This window comes from Carettochelys insculpta, chromosome 1 (genome assembly GCF_033958435.1).
Source record: "Carettochelys insculpta isolate YL-2023 chromosome 1, ASM3395843v1, whole genome shotgun sequence".
Taxonomy (NCBI): Eukaryota; Metazoa; Chordata; order Testudines; family Carettochelyidae; genus Carettochelys; species Carettochelys insculpta.
Window position 1 is genome coordinate 66,175,438 of NC_134137.1, and position 23,173 is coordinate 66,198,610.

The 23,173-nt window shown below is 42.8% G+C and overlaps 2 protein-coding genes across 10 annotated transcripts in view; one reads left to right on the forward strand and one right to left on the reverse strand.

Moving 5' to 3' along the window:
• Positions 1-20,836, reverse strand: LACC1 (laccase domain containing 1). Of its 9 annotated transcripts, none has more exons than XM_074988339.1 (8): positions 20,713-20,821; positions 14,686-14,802; positions 9,288-9,912; positions 5,382-5,563; positions 4,667-4,832; positions 2,669-2,894; positions 1,843-1,997; positions 1-700 (listed from the first exon to the last, which is right to left on the reverse strand). In XM_074988339.1, the coding sequence occupies exons 3-7, from the start codon at positions 9,859-9,861 to the stop codon at positions 1,844-1,846; spliced, it is 1,302 nt and encodes a 433-aa protein (XP_074844440.1). In that variant the 5' UTR covers positions 9,862-9,912; positions 14,686-14,802; positions 20,713-20,821; the 3' UTR covers positions 1-700; position 1,843. The 9 variants fall into 9 exon arrangements, with proteins under 9 accessions (XP_074844440.1, XP_074844445.1, XP_074844447.1 ...); XM_074988344.1 differs by lacking the exon at positions 20,713-20,821 and adding an exon at positions 20,343-20,533; XM_074988346.1 differs by lacking the exon at positions 14,686-14,802 and having other exon boundaries at positions 20,713-20,836.
• Positions 20,081-23,173, forward strand: part of CCDC122 (coiled-coil domain containing 122) — a 26,122-nt gene continuing 23,029 nt past the window's right edge. The window contains exon 1 of the mRNA XM_074988351.1: positions 20,081-20,194. Within this exon, the coding sequence (XP_074844452.1) occupies positions 20,081-20,194 (114 nt within the window). The remainder of the gene's footprint in view (positions 20,195-23,173) is intronic.

Here is a 23,173-nt window from a genome sequence, read left to right on the forward strand (position 1 = left end):
TTTCGTATATGTTTATTGTGCACAAAAGTCCAGAGGCACATTTGCTGTAGGTGCATAAGAAGGGTGCATAGTTACATTTTACTAGCACAACTGATAATGGGTTTAAAACTGTTTTCTTTTTGCTGTTGCTAGGTTCTTGGGTTTAGATCAAGCAGAAAAAATAACAACCAGAGTAAGCTCAAGCTGCAAAGAAAGACTTGGCTGTTGAAAACAAGCCACGTGTATGAAAAAAGAGTTTGTGCGCTTTTGTTGAAGTCTGCCTGGCCCACATGCCCCTGGACAGCAGAGCTATGGTATCTATCACCTGGAACTGTGGCTGCAGATTTTATGTATCTCAGAGGCTGCTGCTGGCAACAGTTGGTGGTTTAATATAATAGGTACCCATCCAGGTCAGGTCGCATTATCTTATCATAAGACTTCTCACTTGACCTTTTCCAGCTGTGACCCTCACGGAAATGGGGGAAGAAAGTGAAGGAAGCTTTAATATGCATGTATGGAAGCTCAGCATTCCTGCTGACCAGACTGTATGAGATAAAGTGACACCAAGATGCTGAAAGGAGCCAGGAAGCTTACTTAGAACTATATAAATCTGTAATTCCACTGATTTTTCAGGCCTGAAATTGACCTTGCTCTCAAAAAAAGACTTGGTTTCCGGTGAAGCTAGCTTAGGAGCTTTAATTGTCTTCAATTAAATCCACTACTGAGAAAAAATAAACAGAGACAAAAATATGAAACTCATTACATATTTCTAGTGATCCCTTTACAACTCTCATAATGAGCTCAAACATTTCAGCATACAGACAGGGTAAGAGCGGAGGGTCAAGAAATATATATATATAGTATACAAAATAGGAAAGAAACATTCCCTCTCCAGTATATGCCTCTCCTCTGATTCCTTGACTTTTTACATGGCATGCCCACAACTAGAGCCTGCACTGCCTTTTATTGATTTCTTGGTGCCTGCCACCCTTGTCTGCATAGTACAGTGTGAAAACAGGGTGAGCAGAAAAAAAAGAATGGGAGGTATGAAGGGCTTGAAAATACCTCCCCGCTGTGTGGACACCAGAAGTTTAAGTGCACAGGCTCAATTTATGCAAGTGGTGGGAAAATGGGCCCAGGGAGAAGAGTTAAGGAAAGAACAGCTTTATGCAGCATGCCCTGTTTTCAGGGCAGAATAATCAAAGGTGCAGTTTACACTGGAAGTTACTGTGGCTCTGAGAGACGCAGTAACACTTTTCAGAGTTTTTCCACACTACAGTGGTCTGGGAATATGGGAGGGAGAATAACAAGAAGTCCTGTGGCACCTTATAGACTAACAGATATTTTGGAGCATAAGCTTTCGTGGGCAGAGACCTGCTTCACCAGATGCATGACACATCTGATGAAGCAGGTCTTTGCCCACAAAAGCTTATGCTACAAAATATCTGTTAGTCTATAAGGTGCCACAGGACTTCTCATTGTTCTCAAAGCTACAGACTAACACGGCTACCTCTCTGATATTTGGGAGGGAGAATGTGGCAGTCAGTCAATGGGGCCATGTTGGTGTTAGAATTCAGAAAGGTTTGGGGGTGTTTTGCATGGGTGGCCTTGTTCCCAGAGATCTCTGCTTCCTATGCGAACTTCCACATGCAGCCTGGTCTCTGGCTTTTTAATCCTGCAGCAGGTCTTGATTCCCACAGAGGAACCAGGCACCCCAACAGCTGCAAGTTCTATGATAAATCTGCTTCTTCCTCAGCTCGTAGCAGGTGAAAGAAAAGGGTAGAGGCCCACTGTCGGGAGAGTAAGATGTCAGGCAATGCTAAGAGATATTACGTAGTTACTGCCAAGGATAAGAGATACTACCTCAGTCTCTGATTGATATGAAGCCCATCTGTGTGCCAAAATTAGGACCATCACGAACGTGAGAGTAAAATTTATCAGGGTGACATGCTGTGCAGAAAGTGAAAGAATCATCCTGTATGTTGTGAGGCAGAATCCCTCCAGTCTCCAGAAGAATTCTTTTAAAAAGAAAGAAAAACAAAAGATGAGCATTTTATCAGATGGAGTGTTCCTAAAGCCAGTGTGTTAGTGTTACTGCAATAGTGCCTAAGGTATTATTGTAAGACAAACTGTGCTAATGTCATTTTTGTCTTTAGCTTAAACTAAGTAATTTTTCTCAGTCTTTAGGACACATACTTAAGCTTGAACATGTTTACAGAACCAAGAAACTACTCTTAAGGCATGAACTAGAGTAACACTTTAAACTAGTTGTTTCTGTCCTGACTTGCCGCTAGAGGAAACATGATACTTTGGCAACACAAGCAAAGCATAACAACACTTTGCTTATAATGCACTTATTCAGAAACACTCACTTCAGTAGATGGCGGTCTTGGAGGCTCTGGGGATTTCTTTTTTCTTTTTTTTGGCGGGGGGGTGTCCATCCCACCCAGTTTTGCAAGTGGGATTCAGCAGTGCACAAGGGGAGCAAATATCTTGTCAAGGTTCACTCATTAATGACTTGATACTGCAAGACTCACATGAAACTCCAAGGGCCCTCAGCTTCTACCTAGCAGGATCACACAAATTAGGACTAAAACCTAATTTTTTTCTGAGCTATAGTCTTTTTTCCCTATCTCTGAACTACTTGGCGCAATAAATTACAGTGCAGAGTAACACGTATCAGCCTTACCGTGTTGCCCTTCTGATATCAACATTGGGAGTGGAAGATTCAAACCGTCTGACACATTTTGGATCAAGATTGTAAAATTCCTGGGCTGATTCCTGAGAAAGTGTAAAACAGCACGGTCCAACAGCAGGGCCCAGCACCACAAGTATATCCTTAAGATTACAGCCATATTCTGTTACCATAGCATTTACTGTAGCCATAGCAACTCCTAACAAAGTGCCTCGCCATCCTGAAAAAAGAGGGGAGGAGAATCCTCTAAGACTATTTTAAATTGAACAATTACAGAACATTCTTATTCTTCTTATTATTATTATAGATCTATAAGCCAAATACACGGAGGAATAATTAGCCTGTAGCAAACACTGACAGTCCTCAAAGTATTCCTACAAAATAGCTGTATTACCATTTTGAGATGAAGAATTGGAAGAACCCAAGGGCAGAGAAAGTTAATAATACATATTATTAGAACTTAATAGAACACAGGCTTAGAACTCAAGAATTCTTTGCTCTTAGTCCTGGTTTTAGGCCATTTAACTCCACCTAACTGTTTACTCTGTGCTGCAGCATCCCATGGGTTAAATACTGAAAAGGGTTTCTTTACAATCTCACACGGCAGCAATATTTGTGGAAAAATATTTAAAGAGAAGGGAAAAACCTGTTAATAAAAAAATCTCCTCAGCAGTGCTATTTGACTAAAACAAGTAGAAACTGTGCTGCATGCTGGGATTGTTTCAACTACAAGGAAGAAAGCCCAGTTCTGACAGAGCTCAAGAGGGGCTTTGCACAGAGCCAAGTGTGCCTTAAAGTGGAGTCTAAGATACTGTGTTTCTTTTCTCCCCTCCTTTCTGTGACCCCGGCTACAGTCTGGGCCACAGAACTACATTTAGGGGTATACAGAGCAAGGTTTAAAGCTATTATTAAATGTTTATCAAACAATTTGACCTGCTGTTGTCTCCAGGCATGGATTTGGAGGACAATGGGAGGATGAAGATGTGTGTGTGTGGGGAGGGAAATGTTACTGTTCAGGGACATGATAGCATTCAAGGCATGTGGATTTAGGGAGCGATGACATGTCACCTTGTTTTGGAATGAAAGGGTAAAGCAGATGAAAGGGATGCATGCAGAGATCATGGGTGACTGGCACAGAATGGACCCAGTGGAGCAGTTTGGGGACCAGGGAATGGGGGAGCAGGTAACTGAGGGCAGAAATAGACAGGGACAGAGCAACGCACAAACACTTGTCCACATTATATCTGTTAGTCTATAAGGTGCTACAGGACTTCATGTTGTCCACATTAAGTTTTTAATACCTAACTTTTCTAGATATAAGACTTGAACTTCTCAAAATTTTCAGCGCAGACAAGAGCCTCCCTTTCATCTTTCTTTTGTTGCTATCACCACTCACTGTGACCACACATACCTCCACCCCCCACTATACCTTCCTATGCACATACTCTCATTGCCTTCCTAAGAAATCAAACAAGCAGTCAGATAGCACTTTAAAGACTAACAAAATAACATATTAGTTAGTATAATAATATATTAGTCTTTAATGTGCTACATGACTGCTTGTTTATTTTGTTAGAATACAGACTATCATGGCTACCCCTCTGTTACTCTTCCACTTCCTAAGAAATGTTAGCTCCATGGACCTCTGGCATAAGCTGACTGAAATGTCTGGTGCTCACACCAAAAGCTGGGTAATTCACAAACCGCATTAGAAACAATTAAGGTTGCAAATGTGTTTGACTGAAGTCCAGCTAACTCCCAAACTATTACCTGTTCTTCAGAAGCATTCTACATCTTTGGAAAAGAGCAATATTTGGAAGCCTGGAAAGGAAGAGTTTATGAATGCAGCCTGTAATCCTTCATACACTAACTCTCACCAGCCCAGCTTTACTGCTTATTAATCCCTCTTAAAATTCAAGGGATCAAGTCCCAGTACTCTCCTAACATTACATTACTTTGAGTATATGAACTGAATACTAGATACCCTACTACCCGAATGGGCAGCTCCACATGCTTTTTTGACAGGATCAGCAAAAAGAACAGGTATGCAGTCAGCACCAGGAGCTGCTATGGTAACATCTTTCCAGTTTGTTACTATTCCATCATAGCTGTCAGGCTGGGGCTTTCCCATAATCCAAACATCATTAGCATGATTGACCTGTCAATACAAAGACAGATGAAGCACAGGCATAAGACACTGGAAAAAATTAATTCACACTTTGCTTAATGCCCTTTCTCTGATTCTCTTGTTCACCCCCTCTTGAGGCCAACTCTTCTGTGTAGAACTGCATCCTGCTGCTTGGTCAACAAACAAGCACCCTCTTTGCCTTCTTAAAACGCGCATCTTCTGTGCAGCCCATCCACCCAAGAAATAAATGCAATTTTGAATAAAAACATACCTGCACTACTTCAATTTTGGATCTGTATCTGAACACATATTCTATTATGCCACTAAACTAACTGTATGATCTATTTGAACAAATGCTTTTGGGGGAGTAACTGAGTCTTATAGTGCACCATAGCTGTGATGACAGTTTCATCCTGGCACACTGTCACAATAACTATCTTAAAAATTTGTCCTATCACTTACAATCTCTTGTTGGGAAAGATAAAACTAATGGGTAGTTAAAAAAATAAAGCATCCATTGCTTCACAAAGCATGCTCTGATTAGTTAATATCGGAATCCACTGCTTTCTGAGAGAGTACCTTCACATGGTGAAATGTCTCTGGGTCAAAACCAGCAGCATTAGCTAACCTGCGCAGGTTTTCTTTAACCACAACCTTAGGATCTCTTCTCTTCGAGCTGCTGAAGAGATTGAAGGAGCTCAGGGTTGGTATGTAAGAGATCCCGCCTGTCCTAGTAGTGAACCCGTGAAGGAAGATGTGACCTGTGGAGGAGTAAGAACTGTTTGAAATAAATGAGAAACCTGAACATTATGTCATGGTCTGCCAAATGGAAGCGGCATCAGCCAATTGCATTGTTCCATGCCTGATTCTTTTTTAATGATGGCATTTAAAAACAATGATCTCATGCTGCCTTCTCCTTTTGTGAGAACAACAAGGAAAACCATGGTTCTTGCCAGGGTAAAGTGTGGAGTGAGTCAGAGCCAGGACAGGGGCATGTTCCCTGTCACCACATTACTCTACGGCACTCCAGGTCAAGAGATTCTTTGCTAGATCTCACATTGCTCTCTCCCAACTCACAGGGTAAACACAAGCAAATCACTGAGTCCAAGTCTCCAGCACCTTCTCCGAAGAGACTTCTGGGAGGACCTGAAATTTTAGGAGTTTCCAGCAGCACTCCTGTAAGCTGAGCACTTGGGCAGCCACTCAGGAGAGATTCAGGTGCTGCCCAATGGATTAGCAGAGCTCCCACAGCAGGCCACAGGAGGCAGCATGTGTTTCTGTTGGCAGTGCACACCGGCACATAACAAACTTTATTCTGCTGTGGGTGGAAAGAAAATTAGAGGGAACCTTGGTCCCTGGCACATAGCTCTTTAAGGCTGCAGCTACGCGAGTAAGTTCTTTCAAAAGATTTTTCACAAGAACAGGCTCTTTCAGAAGATCCCACAGAGCGTCTACACACAAAATGCACTCGCTTGAAAGAAAATCAAAAAAATGCAGTGCCTCTTCTGAGAGCGCTCTTCTCCTCCTGGATCAGGAAGAGCTCCTTCTTTTGAAAGCTTCTTTCAAAAGGAAGCTTATGTAGATGCTTTGCAGGGCCCTTCTTTCGAAAGAGGGGTCCTCATGGTGCTGGATTTTTTGCTCCCTGGCCCGTTCTTTCAAAAGAGCAGAGGCCGCGAGGAAGCTCTCTATTGAAAGAGCGGATCAATCTTTCGATCCACTTTCTTGTGTGTGTATGCACTCTTTCAAAAGGAGTTTGTTTGGAAGAACTCTTCTGGAAGAACTTTTTTGAAGGATCTCTGTAGATGTAGCCTGTGCAGGGACCACAGAAACCTGGGTGGGGAGCTGAGCAGTAGGGCAGAGACAAAGGAAAATTGGGCAAATAGCTCTTTCCTGCATGGGGGTTCTCTAAGGACCTACAGGTTTAGGGGGAACCCATCCTCTGCTGGGTGGATATGTGCAGGAAGACACGCTCCCTTGTTTGGCAATAAAAAGCCATCCCATGATTGCTTCATCCAAGCCAGGAGTTAGACGGACCTGTGTGGTGACAATGTGCAGCAGAGGCTGTGTGTATATCTACGCTACAGATGCTACAGTGGCACAACTATGGTGTTGCAGATCTGACGCTGTTGTGCTTTACTGCAAATGCTTGCTACAACAACACAAGGAGTTTTCCCATCGTTGCAGTTAATCCATCCCCTGGAGAGGTGCAAGTGAAGTTTGCAGACAAATTCTTCTATCAACCCAGCAGTGTCTGTATCAGGGCTTAGGTTGGCTTAACTTCATCTCCCAGGGGAGTGATTTTTTTCACACCCAAGGCTGATATAGGTAGGCTGATCTAAGGTTTAGGTGAAGACCAGACATTTTTATGTGACTTAACTAGCCAACTAACTAGCCAAGGGGAATTACAAAGTGTGTTTGTGCATACACAAAATCAAGATGCTAGGGCTACACTGAAGCTGAAATAGCCTGAAAGTACTGGAGTACTGAAGTAACCTGAAATAACATATACAATTTGCGCAATGCAAATTGCATAGGTTATTTTGAGATAACTTATTTTGAACTTAATTTGTAATGGGAATGAAATACCATGCTCAAAATAGCCTTTTTATTTTGAGTGCATTGTTTAGCTGTGGGATTTCTAATTTGGGATACAAATGTATCCCGAAATAGAAACCACAGTATAACTGTAGCCAGAAAGAATAAGAAATAAAGAATTCCTTGTGAATTCTCTGCCATCCTTTATCTCCTCTGCCACAAGGAATGCTATGCTATCATCTCCTGCCCTCCAGGTGGGTGAATTCCTGGAAAACTCAAGTTGAAAGATCAGTTTCCTCTTCCTAGGCTGGAAATAATATACCTAAAGGGAAAAGCAGAAAGAAGTCTTTGACACACTACAGCCGTGTCTACACGTGCACGCTACTTCGAAGTAGCGGCACTAACTTCGAAATAGCGCCTGTCACGGCTACATGTGTTGGGCGCTATTTCGATGTTAACATCGACGTTAGGCGGCGAGACGTCGAAGCCGCTAACCCCATGAGGGGATGGGAATAGCGCCCTACTTCGAAGTTGAACATCGAAGTAGGGCACGTGTAGCCGATCCGCGTCCCGCAACATCGAAATAGCGGGGTCCGCCATGGCGGCCATCAGCTGAGGGGTTGAGAGACGCTCTCTCTCCAGCCCCTGCAGGGCTCTATGGTCACCGTGGGCAGCAGCCCTTAGCCCAGGGCTTCTGGCTGCTGCTGCTGCAGCTAGGGATCCATGCTGCATGCACAGGGTCTGCAACCAGTTGTCAGCTCTGTGGATCTTGTGTTGTTTAGTGCAAGTGTGTCTGGGAGGGGCCCTTTAAGGGAGCAGCTTGCTGTTGAGTCCGCCGTGTGACCCTGTCTGCAGCTGTGCCTGGCACCCTTATTTCGATGTGTGCTACTTTGGCGTGTAGACGTTCCCTCGCAGCGCCTATTTCGATGTGGTGCTGCGCAACATCGATGTTAAACATCGACGTTGCCAGCCCTGGAGGATGTGTAGACATTATTCATCGAAATAGCCTATTTCGATGTCGCTACATCGAAATAAGCTCCTTTGATGTAGGCTTCACGTGTAGACGTAGCCTACTTGAGGTATAACTGATATTCTGACTGGTTACAGTTTATGGTCTGGTTTGGAGGATAATTCCATTACTACATATTTGTTATTCTAACACTGGAACAGATACACATTAGAGCCAGACAGAGATTTTCCAACAATTCAGTTCTTTGTTTTGGGAAGTGTCATTTCAAGAATTTGGAATATGAAGTAAGTACGTTGATTTCTAATCAAACCTGTGAAACGCACCCCTCCAATAGTGCAAGAAAAAAAAAGAGTATGTTAAGATTTAACTAAGTGTAAGGTGTGTGTGCTGCAGAGTAGGGTACAGGGAACCCCGTTCCTGCCCTTTGCTCTTCAATACAGGACACAGCCCTTTTTTGGCTGCTTCAAGTCACAAATGCTGGAACAGAGAGCAGTTAGATTAAGGGGGAACATTGTGCTCTGTGGCTCCATGCAGAGAGGTGTTTGTATTTTCTCCATAGGAAGTATTGCTACTAACCCCTTTAGCAGAGGTGGTTTCTGTTTTCTGTCTCGGCCTAAAATTGAGCACAGAATCTTATCCTTGCGCAATTCTTTAAGCCACCTTTGCTCCTTCCCAATTCAGGACTGTTCCAATGTGATTTAGACAACCTGGGGGTCTGGGCTAAGTTATTCAACAGTGAGGCTCAGAATCTGCGGTGTTCTGCAGGCCTACCCCCTTTAGGGCCCTCTCTACTCTGTGTGCCTGGACTTACAAGCAGTCTGTATGGCTGTCTTATATGATGTCTACACTGGAGATTTCTCACCTGGCTGGCCGTAGGTATAGCACAGTATGACGCTAACTCCTGAAGCTGTAGAAGTCATAAACTGAAAAGTGAAAGAAATAGATTTTTTAAAAGTCATAAAATCTGTTTTGCTGTGTACCTGGGATCAAGGATGATTTTAAGATGTTAACCTCCCCTTTCAGGCCTGGAAGGCTTTCCAAGTAGATCTGAATCTCATTCCTGATGAGTTCCATCTCCTCCGCAGGAAGTGTTTGCCTATCAGTCTGAGTATCAGCTAGTTGTTGGAAGCTGTTTCCGTCACAAGCCGGCCATAAATCTTCAAACTCAAACTGGTAAACAGCAGTGAATAGATCATTTATGTATACTTCCATGACAGCTTTCCTTTGTAGGGGTAAAATTATTTTAATGATGCTTAAATCCTTTTCATCTAGTTTTTGTTTAATGGTGTACAAGGCAGCAGCTGTACTTGTCATGCACACAACTTCAATTCCTTTCTTCAGAATCTGCAAACCACTGATTATTTGAAGTAATGAATCTTGTTTACTACTCCTTTTGCTTCCCGGAGTTTGGTAGCACATTATATAAACAAATGGAGCACTGACAGAATCGTGCTTTTCAATCATTTCTAGTTTGCCACATAATAACTTCTGAATGCTGTTATTTTGCGAGTTTGTTGGTAGGCTGAACAGGTCAATCAATATGGCTTCTGCCATGTTCCAGATGATTTAAAGAGTCCTAAACGTACCAGATATTGAATAAAACGCCTTCAAAGAAAAAGAGAACATTATTAGTCTAAATAAGTAATGTTATGGCCTATTATTTATTAATGGAATTAGAGGAATTAACATACTGAAAAGTAACATAATTTCAAATATATTTTCCATTGCAGCCCATGTTCAGAGCAAAAGGAAACTATAACAGATGGAAATTGTCTTGCATTTGTTTAACTCTCCCCACTGCATTCTTCTGCCTTTCTCCAGACTGGAAATGTTTAAGGCATGGCTCCTTTTATACAGGCTGAACTTCTCTCACCCAGCACCCTTGGGACAGGACGGGTGCTGGATGAGAGAATTTATTGGACAACATGAGTTTAGTACTATCTAGCAGCACTGCCAACACTTCCACTGCTCACTGAGCTCTTAGAAGACAGAGGCAAATTACAGCTAATAACAGCCCAGAACACAGAGCTGGGACTGGTGACTGTAAAGAAACTTCATGGGCCTATGAGAAACTTGGCCACACCCGTGATAAGTGATTGTCTGGCTAACTGAAGTCATGTCATATTATAGATGTTGCCAGACAAAAGACTGCCAGACTAGAGAGGTTCAACCTGTAACACAGCTTTCACAAATGCGTTTTAAATGACCTGGGCTCCTTTCCTTCCAAATACAGTTTCTAGTATGAACTTGAGGTGCAGCTCCATGAAGCATTGTGATGCCTCCGGTAATTGTAAGTTCTGGCAGACATTGGAACTTGAGGTGTTCCAGATCCAAATGACAGACACCAGTGATTTTCTTCCTCACCTTTCTCGAAGCTGGTGTGCCCCAGTCCTACTTGAGCTCCCGCTGCCAGACACTCACCTGCTTGCTGTGTTTGGATCCCACCCTGCTGGATTTGTGTACTCTCAGGCTTCCCTTGGTCAGAGTAGGACCCAGCATTTCTCTTTCCTTTGCTTCTCTGGCACAATTCCTAGTTACAGACTCTTGCCTGTTAGCATTTCATGGAAATAGCACTTCATAGGCCAGCTGCCTGAGTTCCCCAAGTCCTGTGCGGAGCCCCACAATATGCCTGCTGCTTAAGCACATCCATTTCCAGAGCTTCAGTATGGTGAACATTCTGATTTACAATGGCCTTTCTAGGAACGTGTGATAATTGAAGCGCATACTGCACAGACTTTGCAAAAGGGATTCTAAAACCAGGAGTCTTTACTGTAGATGGCCCAATGGAGTTCATATTCAGATAAAATAATAAAATATCTACATACCCTTCCCTATCTCAGTTTCCTCAGCAATTTTAGGGCTTAGGTCAGAGACCAGTAAGGTAGCCAAGATACTTACCCTTCCGTTATTGAACAGAATTGCTGTCTGCTTCTGGCCTCCTTCCCCTCTTTCTAAAATGGCTATTTACAGTCCTCTTTTTATAAAGTTTCTGTGGCCTTTGTCATGTGACCTATGTCATATGTCACGTGTGGAATGTTCAAACTCCACCAGCAGGGAGATTTGTTGCTAGGCTTCCTGGCAGATCCAGATTTTCTAGGCTTGGCCACCAACCCCCACCCCCACATCTTCTATTGTTAGACCTGTGTTATCAGCTCTTGGAATTTCATCCCAAAATGGAGGTTAAAAAAAAAACTCCATAGAAGCCAGGTTAGCTGTTGGTAAAGACACACACATACAGAGTTCCTAACTTCAAACAGGGTATATAAATTGTAGTAGACAGATTCCCCAAATTTTCATACAGGGCCACAGAGAAGTATCATATATGCATTCTGCGTCCTACAGGGACTTCCATTTTGTTCCTTCTTTACTGTTGTTTCCCTCAACCTGAATTTAAAGTCAACCTGACTACAAATGCCTGTTTGCTCTTTGTGTACAGAATACATAAAGGATTTCATTTGTGCTATCAAAGGCAGAGGATTTGACTGGTCTACTTGAAATAGGCTAGTACTCATGATCTTGGACTCCTCAGCCACATGCGAGTCCACAACCGATGCGCCTGTGTAAGCTGTGTAAGCCTGTGTAAGACATGATGGTCAGACATGACGGGCTACCTACAGTACTCATTATCAGAACCTGGCAGCCCTCGACAGAGTCTGGCAACACATTACACTCAGTCCCTCCGTGGGATTATTAGAGCATACAGCCGATGACACCTATTAGGGAAACCTGCTTGCTAGTTACCTTGCACAGGCACAGACCTAATAGCTACTGCCAGAGGACTCTGAGCATAGCTTCAGTTCCAAGCAGCAATTATAAGAAGGCAATTGGAGGCGTCGTCCTTGCTGTGCTGCTCCCCTTGGAGAGAGCCTGACCTGTTTGTCTGTCAGAAGGTCCCAGCTGAACTACAGGCAACACCATACCCTACAAAAGAAACCTGGCTTGGACAAGACAGGAAACTGCAACTCCCTCTTACCTCAAATATGTGAGCAGGGTCTGGTGAGCGGGGGTCACTGACTCCTACATCCTCCCCCCACCCCAAAGAAAACACCACCTGTGATGTGAGGAAGGGGGGGATGCTCGTTGAAGGAGAAATGTCTGCCAGCACAATCATTAAGACGTATGTTTACAGAAAGAAATCCACAAGGGTAATTATGAGGCTGTGCACACATGGACATAGTGAGGCTGATTCACTATTGCATTTGGCTGGTTTTGCATTGTGTATCTCCACTGAAATCAATGGTATTGCACTGGCATTAATTTTATTGGATATACAACATTTTGTGTATGTTAGAGTGGAATCTGATGATTGCTTCTGGAGATATTCATGAAATACTAGGTACGGCTGTATGGCACAGTGTGTGCCAAGCAAAGCACCATGTTAATCACCCTACAGTGTATCATGATTGTACAAGTACAAGTTTGAACTATCTAGTCCTGGGGGAATTCTGCAGTTGTGCATTTGGAGCTATAGTAAAATTCAGAATTCTCCCCCAACCAGACTGAATATCTTAGCTGCAAAATCCTAATGCTCCATAGAATGTGATACTACCAATAGCTGCCGTAGAAAAGATTTATTGGAGAACAGTTGATTGAATTGCACAGCCAGGCTTGTACATTCATGCGTGTTTCAAGACTATACCTTCAATTTCACTCTCTTCTGCACACTCCCTGAAACACTGGATAAAGCTCAGTGATAAGCTGCATCTGTGCTACAGACCCCACTCAAAGAACAGCAGGAAGGATAAAATGGAGAGGGAGGAGGTTCAATGAGGAAATATAGTCATGTGGACAGAAAGAAAAAGAAAAGATGAGGGGAAAAAAACATTAAGTGAGAAAGCTCAAGTGGTGGGAAAAAGCCAGATCAGAATTAAAACAAACAAACAAACAAACAAACAGAAAAGTAACCAACAATTAAACTCAAATCTGAAAATGAAAATAAATTGAATATATTCCCACTTTTAGACAAGCAAAGGCTGCCCCTTGTCCCACACTGATCACCTTCGGATCTTGTCTATCACCCTCATTTTTTTTTCTGGCATGTAGAGATGCATGTACAGTTTTGAATAAAGACACAAAGCCAGAAAGAATTGAACATTGTTTGTTAGATTACAAACAAGTGAAGTCAGGCATGAACTCCATAAAAAATACAAAGGGTGTTTATAGATCCACACAATAATTTTAATAAATCACCATTTATCAAGAAGTGGAAGCCTATGGAAATGTAGAAATCACTCTGAAGAATATATATGTATGTTAAAAAAGCCAAAGTATGGCATTTACGATTACAAAATATGAAGTACACACAGTTTCTTTAAATACATGTACGCTCAAAGACTTTAGTTCAGGTATTTACTTACAGAGGTGGACAATCCTTTTACAGCTTCCAAGAGAGATCATACAGAATACCCACATATTGTTATGACCCTTATATAGCTGCATAATTGCAGACCCTGCGGTACATTTGTGAAGATGGAAATTCCCCTTGCAGGTGAGAGACTGAATGGGGGAAACCCGTCTTTCTTCTGCCCCAGGCCCTGAGTTGCTGTTGTCACTGTATACCGGAAATACCAAACAGTTCCCCAAAGCACTAGCATGATTAGTTCTTTGGGTAATATAAAACCAGGAAGTAGCGCTAACCCTGCTGTACTAGTTCTAGGCAGCACGCAACTCACTGTAATGATACACACATCTGCCAGCAGCCTGTTCACGTATGCTGTAGCTTCACATAGCCTCAGACATAGCTAGAACCCAAAATGAGAAAATAAATGCATGGAGTGGAAGGAAAAACAGCACAGAAGATAAAAGAGTCTTATTCCCATAGGGTAATGCCTTTCTCGGAAGAGTGACTTGGCAGTAAATCAAGAAGAAAACAGCCACAAAAAGTTAACTCAAAATTACCCAAACACAGAAGGGAACAGAGATGAGGAAGAATCTGCCTTAGATGTCCCAAAACACATGAAATATTTTTAAAAGACATAATTAGAAAGAGGAAATGTTTTTTTTTTCCAAATTTATGGGAGCCAGTAATTTCAAGGAACCCTTCCGAAAAATTTAATTTCTCTGGTACATTAGCATGGCCACAAGAATACACCACTTCCAGAGTTGGGTTTGGGTTAGAGTTGGCAGCCAATATTCAAATAATGGTAAGTACATTTTTCATGAGAGTTATTTGTCAGAGTGACTACAGCAAACCAGATATTATATGGCATCTGAAATAAAGTACAGAAATAAACTACTAAAAAAATAAAGAAACACCATAATAACATCTTGAGAGGGCACACCAAAAGAGGCCAACCAAATGTTAGAAAATAAAAGGACTGGAATACAAAATAATACTGAAATATTATAATGACATTATATTTATTGATATTATCTCACCACGTGACACTTTGTGTTTAGTCTGAAGAGGAGAAGAACAGTGGATATGTTATTGTAGAAAATGATCAGTAATATTTGGAAAAAAATCAGGTCCTCCTGTTTATCCACTTTCATAACCTAAGAAAGAGGAGTAGCCAATCAACCTGGTGTTTGCAGAAGTTTACAGTGAATACCATCAAATTTTAAAACTGATTTTTAAAAAAAAAATCACAGTTTAAGACAATGAATTAGTTAAGCTAAGGAACTTGTTACCACAAGGCAATATGGATCCAAAGCACTAAGCATAATTTAAAAAAGAAAAAGACACTTCTATACATGATAACATCAGTTAAATTAAGTAGGATAAAAAAGTAAGACTATAAACCTTCACATTTGAGGGTTGCAATGACAACAGCATGACCTTTTCACTTTATTGCCTTGCAAACAAATCACCTTGCCTATTACTGGCATTGTGAAAGCCTAATTAATAAGGGATGAGATTGTGGGGTGGAGAGGGGTGATGAGCTAAAGCGGTTTTAATATACATTTATGTTCTGCTGAGCCTGACGTGTTGGGGGGTGGGGAGGGTTTGAAGAAGCCGGTTGGATAACAGAGAGCCTTTGCATAACTTGTCTAAGGGTATAGCTAGACTTCAAGCTGAAAGGATAATGTCCAGTTTGAGGAAACATGCCCACACTAGCTCTCACTGAGCAAGAGTACTAAAATTACACTGTTAAGCAGCCAAGGGCTAGCCACCCCGAATACAATCCCATCCAAGATATTCATTCTAGCTAGCTCCTTCTGCCACTGTAGCTTCACCTGTTTTACGTGAACAAGTGCCAGTTGCATCTGATCCGTATCCTTAAGCTGGAATTTACACAGCTAGCTCAAAGTGCAGACATATCCTAAGTCAGGGGTTAGCAAAGTGGGGGGTTGGGTGGGCTTGACATTTCCTAAGCAGGGTGCAGCATGGTCAGCTGCTGGGTCTCAGGCTCATCTACATCATTAAAAATGTTGAAATATATTCCTGGTTTTGTGTAAGTTTATTGACATTTATAAACCAATTAATAAAGTTTTTACAGCTGACAAGCTTATTTTCTTACACATGTTAAAAGAGTTTTTTTCATATGTACACAGCTGAAATGGGTTGGGATTATATTAGACAGGTTGGAGGATAGGCGGGGCGTGCTAATTGCAGGGATGACAAGTGGGGCCTGATGTAAAAAGTTCACCCTAAGTTACAGCACTTTCCTAAGGCACAGGTCATCGTGCTGGGCTGGTGAGAGGAGGAGGGACAGTTGCACCAGGGCCCTTTACATCTGTGTAAATAGAGGGAGGGGGAGGGGGGGAGGGAGAGAGAGATAGGCCCCATATGTCTCCTGATGGATCTAGCTGTGCAGCCAGGAACCTCCACCCCAGCTCTAGGTTAGGGCTTGCAAAGAAATCTTGGAGCTGCTCAGATCCTTCTACCTTGATAAAAGCTCCCAGCCTTTATTTTTTCATTTCTCTGCCACCCACACACTCCCTTTTATTTTGTAACTCTTAGGCTACGTCTACACGTGAAGCCAACATCGAAATAGCTTATTTCGATGTAGCAACATCGAAATAGGCTATTTCGATGAATAACGTCTACGCGTCCTCCAGGGCTGGCAACGTCGATGTTCAACTTCGACGTTGTGCGGCACCACATCAAAATAGGCGCTGCGAGGGTACGTCTACACGCCAAAGTAGCACACATCGAAATAAGGGTGCCAGGCACAGCTGCAGACAAGGTCACAGGGTGGACTCAACAGCAAGCCGCTCCCTTAAAGGGCCCCTTCCAGACACAGTTGCACTAAACAACACAAGATACACAGAGCCGACAACTGGTTGCAGACCCTGTGCCTGCAGCATGGATCCCCAGCTGCCGCAGCAGCAGCCAGAAGCCCTGGGCTAAGGGCTGCTGCCCACGGTGACCATAGAGCCCCGCAGGGGCTGGAGAGAGAGCATCTCTCAACCCCCCAGCTGATGGCCGCCATGGAGGACCCGCCAATTTCGACGTTGCGGGACGCGGATCGTCTACACGGTCCCTACTTCGATGATGAACGTCGAAGTAGGGCGCTATTCCGATCCCCTCATGAGGTTAGCGACTTCGACGTCTCACCGCCTAACGTCGAAGTTAACTTCGAAATAGCGCTCGACGCGTGTAGCCACAACGGGCGCTATTTCGAAGTTAGTGCCGCTACTTCGAAGTAGCGTGCACATGTAGACACAGCTTTAGGCTGTCTCACTTTCACCTTCCTTCATTGTTTGCCATTGCCTCCTGACACGTCACCTCCCACAAGAGCTGTTCTTTCTATTTAAAACTAAGCCCCACCCATAATCATGCAATATAACTCTCAAATGTCAGGATTTTTTTTTTAATTCTGACTTTTGAGAGTTCTATCAAAGATAATGAGTGATGCTTAATTTTACTTAGAAATTGCTGTTAGCCCTGGGCGGCTGGGACTCCCCTCTGTCAGATGGTGAAGTGGGAGAGGGGACTGCAGCCCCCCCCCAAGCCTGGGAAGGGTGATGAATCCTAAAAGGAGCAGGTATGAGGCTGGGAGAGTTGAACTATGGCCTGGGGGGTTACTGGAGAGGTGGGGCTGAAGTGAGGAGCGTGGGAATAGAGGGGCTGTACTGATGGTGGGTTCTCTACAGATGGGGTGAATTCTGGAAGGGTGAAATGAGGGCAGTGGGGACTGAGAGAGTCAGGGAATAGAGCTGATGGGGTGGTGATGATGGGGCTGGGGGACAGAACTGATGGAAATCTGGTGGACAAGATTAATTGCTGGACAGGAGACAGGCAGATGTTGGGTAAGAGCAAGTCCAGCAGGGGCCATATTGTTCTTTTTGAGTACACAGGGAAGAATGGGCAACAGTATTTGTCATATGTACATACCATGGGCTGGATGGTGTGTGTCAAATCACGAGACAGGCCTAAAATCACATCATTTTTTTTTTTTTTTAAAAAAGAAGTCAGAATTTTTTGGGCCAGTCCCAAGGTTTTTGGCAGTCCAGCTCATGCTTTCTGATGTTTTGAAGCTGGCATTCCTATGACTTCCCCTTCACTTCCTTGTCAGGTCTCTGCTGCATAGACATCCCTTTAGCTTGACCGATTCTTCTCTCTCATTTCGCCCCCCTTTAGAGACGTTCCCTAGCCATGGCAGGGGTGGGACAGGGAAGGTTTCCTGCCTGAGGCAGGCAGCCATTGAAGGCCCTGCTCTGGGGCTGTGTGACACTCAGGGGCAGTCCAGAGCAGTTTCCTTTGCTTCCCTGCCACACAGGAAGGTGCACAGGGGTTGCTCGTGGCACTACCAGGTGATCCTCTCTCTCCTGGCTTTCGTGGGGTTATTTTTAATGCCACAACCACCAGCTATCACTGGGGGACGCATATCGGCTAACTTTAATTCAGACACCACACTATGGTTTCCTGACACACTCCTGCTCACAGAGGGGCTCTCACAAAAGCTTTCTCTAAGGCCATCAGCACGAGCACTCGGCATAAATAGACTAAGCCATTGCCTAGAGCCCCAAGCAGCTCAAGGGGGCTGCCTAGTAATTACTAGAATGTGAAGGGGTGGACAAAATATCCCTGTTCCGGGCCATCAGTGGCCTAGTACTGCCTCTGATGGTAATGTTAAGCACTTACTGACTGATTTCTGTATTAGAACTAACCCTGCGCCAAACCCCATGGGCAGCCACGTTTCCACTTCAGCCACCAGAAAGCAAAGGCCATGCAGAAGGAATGTGAATCCCACATATTACAGGGAAGATCTGTTTAATCTCAGGCTTTCATCAGGGAATTTCTTAGAGCTGCTCAACGGCTCATCTTAAGAATTAAAAAATATCATGAATCAGGCCTTAGAGACTCAAATGATTGGCTTAAATATCATGAGCTTTTCTATAAAAATAATGCATATATTTTTATATATACGTATATAAAAATAATATGTTTGGGGGGTCTTTTTATTTGCCTTCTGACTCTCGAGGTTTTAGGGTTCATGCTTTCTCTGGAAACACCGGGTTCAAAAACTTACTCTTTACAAAAACTCTTACAATAGTTTTTAGTGAGATTCTGACACAATATTCTTACTTCAGAAGCGTGGGCTTTAAGCAAAACAAAACATCATGAGACTGCTTATATCACCCTCTGTGGTAATATTAGGACTGCTCACACCATCTCAAGACTATATATTATGCCATTCATGCACTGAAATTGTTAAAATTGCATCTGTTAAAATAATGTTGAATATAATAAAGGGTGAATTAAAGAGTAGATAGGCCAAGAGTTCAAGCGCCCCACTGTTATTCAGTTTCACTTAAAGAAGAGGGCATAATTATTTTTCCTGATTTAAAATAAATTCAAATGTATTTGATCATTAATCGCTACCCCTCCCTTCTCTCAAAAAGGTGTAGAAAAATCATCCAAAAGGGAAAAACCTCTACATTTTCCTATTGCAAATACAAATGCTGGAAAATGGAGTTGTTTCTCCATGGCTCTCTGAATTGAGCTATGGCTCAGTTGAGCCCTAGTCCATACACAGCAGGTCTCCACAAGGCCAAAACTGTATGGGGAAAAGGGGCTACTCACATCCTTTAGTCTCCACAGACCCAGCTCGTGGTTAAATTATGTGAGGTTGACTGCAGTTTAGATACTCTTAAGATGTGCCCCTTTCATGTACATTTTTTCCAGAGCAGTCAGCATTTAGACAGTTTACATGACTGTGTACTTATTCCCAGTATTTAACTTTTATTTTAAGTGATACAAACAATATTATTAGACTTCAGATAAAGGGGAATGTGACTAGTGATCAGTTAAATCAATCTGACTAGCGCACTGGGTGCTCTTCTGTTGTTTCACTGCTGTGTCATTTTCCAGTTTTTCTTATTTTAAGTTTTACTTGAAAAGGGACATCAAGTAAATAAGTGATTCAATGGAAAGGTTTATGATTAAATTACCTCAATCGTATATTGTTATTGCAATGTTAGAATTACAATAGAACTGAAGGCAAAAAATAAGGGGACAGATCCTCAGCACATGTTGCTACCATATATAGCTAGGATGTTTCATGCCAGCTGAGGTCCTGCCCCATGAACCAGCAGGAAGAACATTTATAATATCCAATAAAGAAACAATTTTAGTTTTACAGAAGTAACACAGCAGGGTAGATTTTAAATCATTTGTCATCATTTCCTTTGCGTTTCAGCCCTTGATGATCAAAAACGGGCCATGAGGATTATGTATTGATCTAGGCTCTTATATGAAGACCAAGAATATTTTGAATATTGTCCTTTGTCTTTATCAGCTGTTTAATGTGGGAATCAAATTAGACCAAGTGAAAACAAGATATTTTTATGCTGTGTTATTATAACGCTATCCTTTTTTTCTAGAATGGCTCAGCAAAATTCTCCATCATTAGTTGAAGTTGTAAAACAAGTAGCACAGCAGCAACATTCACAAGCATCGGAAATAGTAAAAAGCAAAAGAGTCCTTTCTCAATTACAGGTAATAAAATCTAATTTAGAAATGTTGGATTTACAATGTAGTACAATAGACAAGGAAGTATTATTATGAATAAGTGAAGCTCATATTTTTCTGTTTTTCTGGGCTATCTAAATTGAAAATTAAGACAGTTCATCCATTTTCTACTTACCCCGCTGTTCTTAGGCTTTGCCCCAAATGATATATACATGTGTCATTATGGTGCAGTTTTAACTGAAGTTTTAATAGTTAATTTTGCAAAAAAATAAATTGAAACGGCAAACTCCAAATCACAGTATATAAACTAAGACCATCTTTTCATAGAATCTTAGCAGATTGATCTAAAATATGAAGGGCTTAAGAGAGAGAATAATAAGGTGAATATACAGCAGGGAGGGGGACGAAAGAAGTGGGGAGGAAATAAAAAGAAAAAAGAGAAAAAAAAAGAAAAAGAGAAAAGGGAAGAAGTCACCTTAATGTCCCAGCTTTATATTTACCACGTTTGCTCATTCCCATTCCAGAATCTGAAAAGTGGGTCTTACCCATGAAAGCTTATTACTTAACAAATTCAATTGTTAGTCGTGAAGGTGCTACAGGACTGCTTGTTTTTGTGAAGCTACAGACCCGTTTCCACAAAGCCACACCCTTCGGAAGGGCCATGCTAATACCGGGAGTGAAAGACGCTAATGAGGCGCGGAGGCAAAGTCCCCCCGCCTCATTAGCACAACGTCACGTTTCTCCCGGACTCCACAACGCAGATAAGAAGCGCGGCCCCCGGGAGGGGGGAGGGGAATGCTTCGGGAAGGAACTTCTTCTTCCGGAGGCCGCTTCTTCCCGAAGACTTTTGGGAAGAAGAGGCCCCCCGCAGCAGGACTTGTTTCCCGAAGCCCCACCCGCCCGGGGGTCCGCGCTTCTCCTCGGCGTTTTGCAGTCGGGCAGAACAGTCTTCCGGACTCCAAATCACGTGACGTTATGCTAATGCGGCGCGGGGAATTTGCGACCGCGCCTCATTAGCATCTGTCGCTCCCTGTGTTAAGATACCGCTTCCGAAGGAAGTGACCTGTGTGTGTGTGAAAACTTAGTTGATTCGCTACAAAGAGCATGAGTTTAAAAGTCATCCTACCACTATTTGCACTGGATCGTTTCTCTTTTTAGCCCTTTTTCAAGAAATCGAAAATCCTTTGGAATAGGTGAGATTTCGCTGGAGGGGATTTGTCCTGCTTCAGCCCCCCACTGCCATGCGTATATGTTTTTTGTATGGTAATATAATACATACTGGGTTGTATGTAGTTATGGCTATGATTGCAGGATGCTTTCTGTTCTGACCATTGCAAAAAAAAAAAAAGCCACACTTTATTTTTTGAAACGCTCTCCTTTTGGGTGGAACTAATCAGCCTTGACTTCAATCTGAAATTTACATTTTTAATATGGAGAAAGTAGAAAGGAAATACATTATTCTTGAGCTAAAAACATTCTTGTGACCATTTCTTGGAATAGTCCTACATCTGAAATAACAAAGTTTGAAATTTTGCACTGAAAGTAATTCCTATTAGGCTGTGGCCACACTACTCCTTCCTTTTTGAAGGGGCATGTTAATAAGGCAGTTTGGAAGATGCTAATGAGTCACTGATATGACTATGCAGTGCCTCATTAGCATAATGTGGCTATGCATGGTTTGAAAGTGCCACTTTCAGAACGCACTCCACCCATGTAGCCGGAGGCCTTCCTATTTGGTTTTAGGAAGAAGGGGCTTGCTAAGTCAGGGGGTCCTTTCAAAAGACCCCATCTGCATGGGTGGGAGGCATTCCAAAAGTGGCATGTTTGAATTGGGTGTGGCCACCATTACACAAATGGGGTGCTGCATATTCATGTCAGCACCTCATGAGCACCTTCTAAACTGTCTCCTTAATATGCCCCTTCCGAAAGGGACGGGTAGTTTGGACACAGCCTGAGAGAGCAGTGTGAACTCTTCCTCCTGACAAAATCTGTTTTGATTTGACCACGTTATGCGTAGTGGCAAATTACATGCTGAGTATGCATATTGAGTAGATTGTTTTTGCTGAGGTCAGTGGGCACCTAGGGAAGATAGTTATTTTCCAATCAACTGGCAAGTCATCCTGAAATCATGCTGAAATCAGTAAGGAGAATCACCACTGAGTGATAGGATCCTCCTGTCTTTTTATGGTGCGTAAATTAGGGGCCCATTTATTACCTTATCTATCTATTATCTACCTCAGTATCTCCATTGCACCTTCTCCAGTTCAGGGGCTCTATGATATACAAGAGAGAGGTACCAGCTTTCTAAAGACCTTGCATCTTCTAAGGTCTATGGAGCAGAGACGTCCTTCTTTAGACCTTCCTGGGCACATGGCACAGGGATTCCTAACTGCAGACAATTTTTATAGGTCACCACAGGGAATCTCCTGGCATGCCTTGAAAACTTTTGTCATCTGCAGGAAACGTGCCTCGTCCTGCAGACTGCCTAAGGGGTGTGCAGCAGGATACGGAGATATTGTTGCAGCAGATATTCTAGATTACATAGTATTGTCTTGAAGTGGATTAAGACTGTATTTTTATCTTTAGCTACTTATGCGTATTTTATCTTTAGCTACTTACGCGTAATACCTTATGCGTATTTCCCCAACATTCAAGATCTTTGCCACTAGGACCTTTCACTTGTTTATTCGAGAGAGCTGGTAGGTATGGTAGTCTAAAAGGGTGGCACCAGTTCTACTGAAAGTTCCTGTCTTGTAATCTAAGGGCTTGTCTATAATTACTGGTAGATCAACATGCCAGAGATGAGTCTCCTAGTGGTTGATTTAGTTGGCCTAGAAGAGATACACTAAATCACCAGCTGCTCACACTCCTGTCAACCCTGGTACTTCATGGGGTTGCGAGGAGTTAGGGGAGTTGAGAGGAGAGCTTCACTGTCGACCCTTCTGAATGCGGACTCCTTGGTAAGTAAAACTAAGTTACACCAGCTCCACCTATGCTTGTCACAGA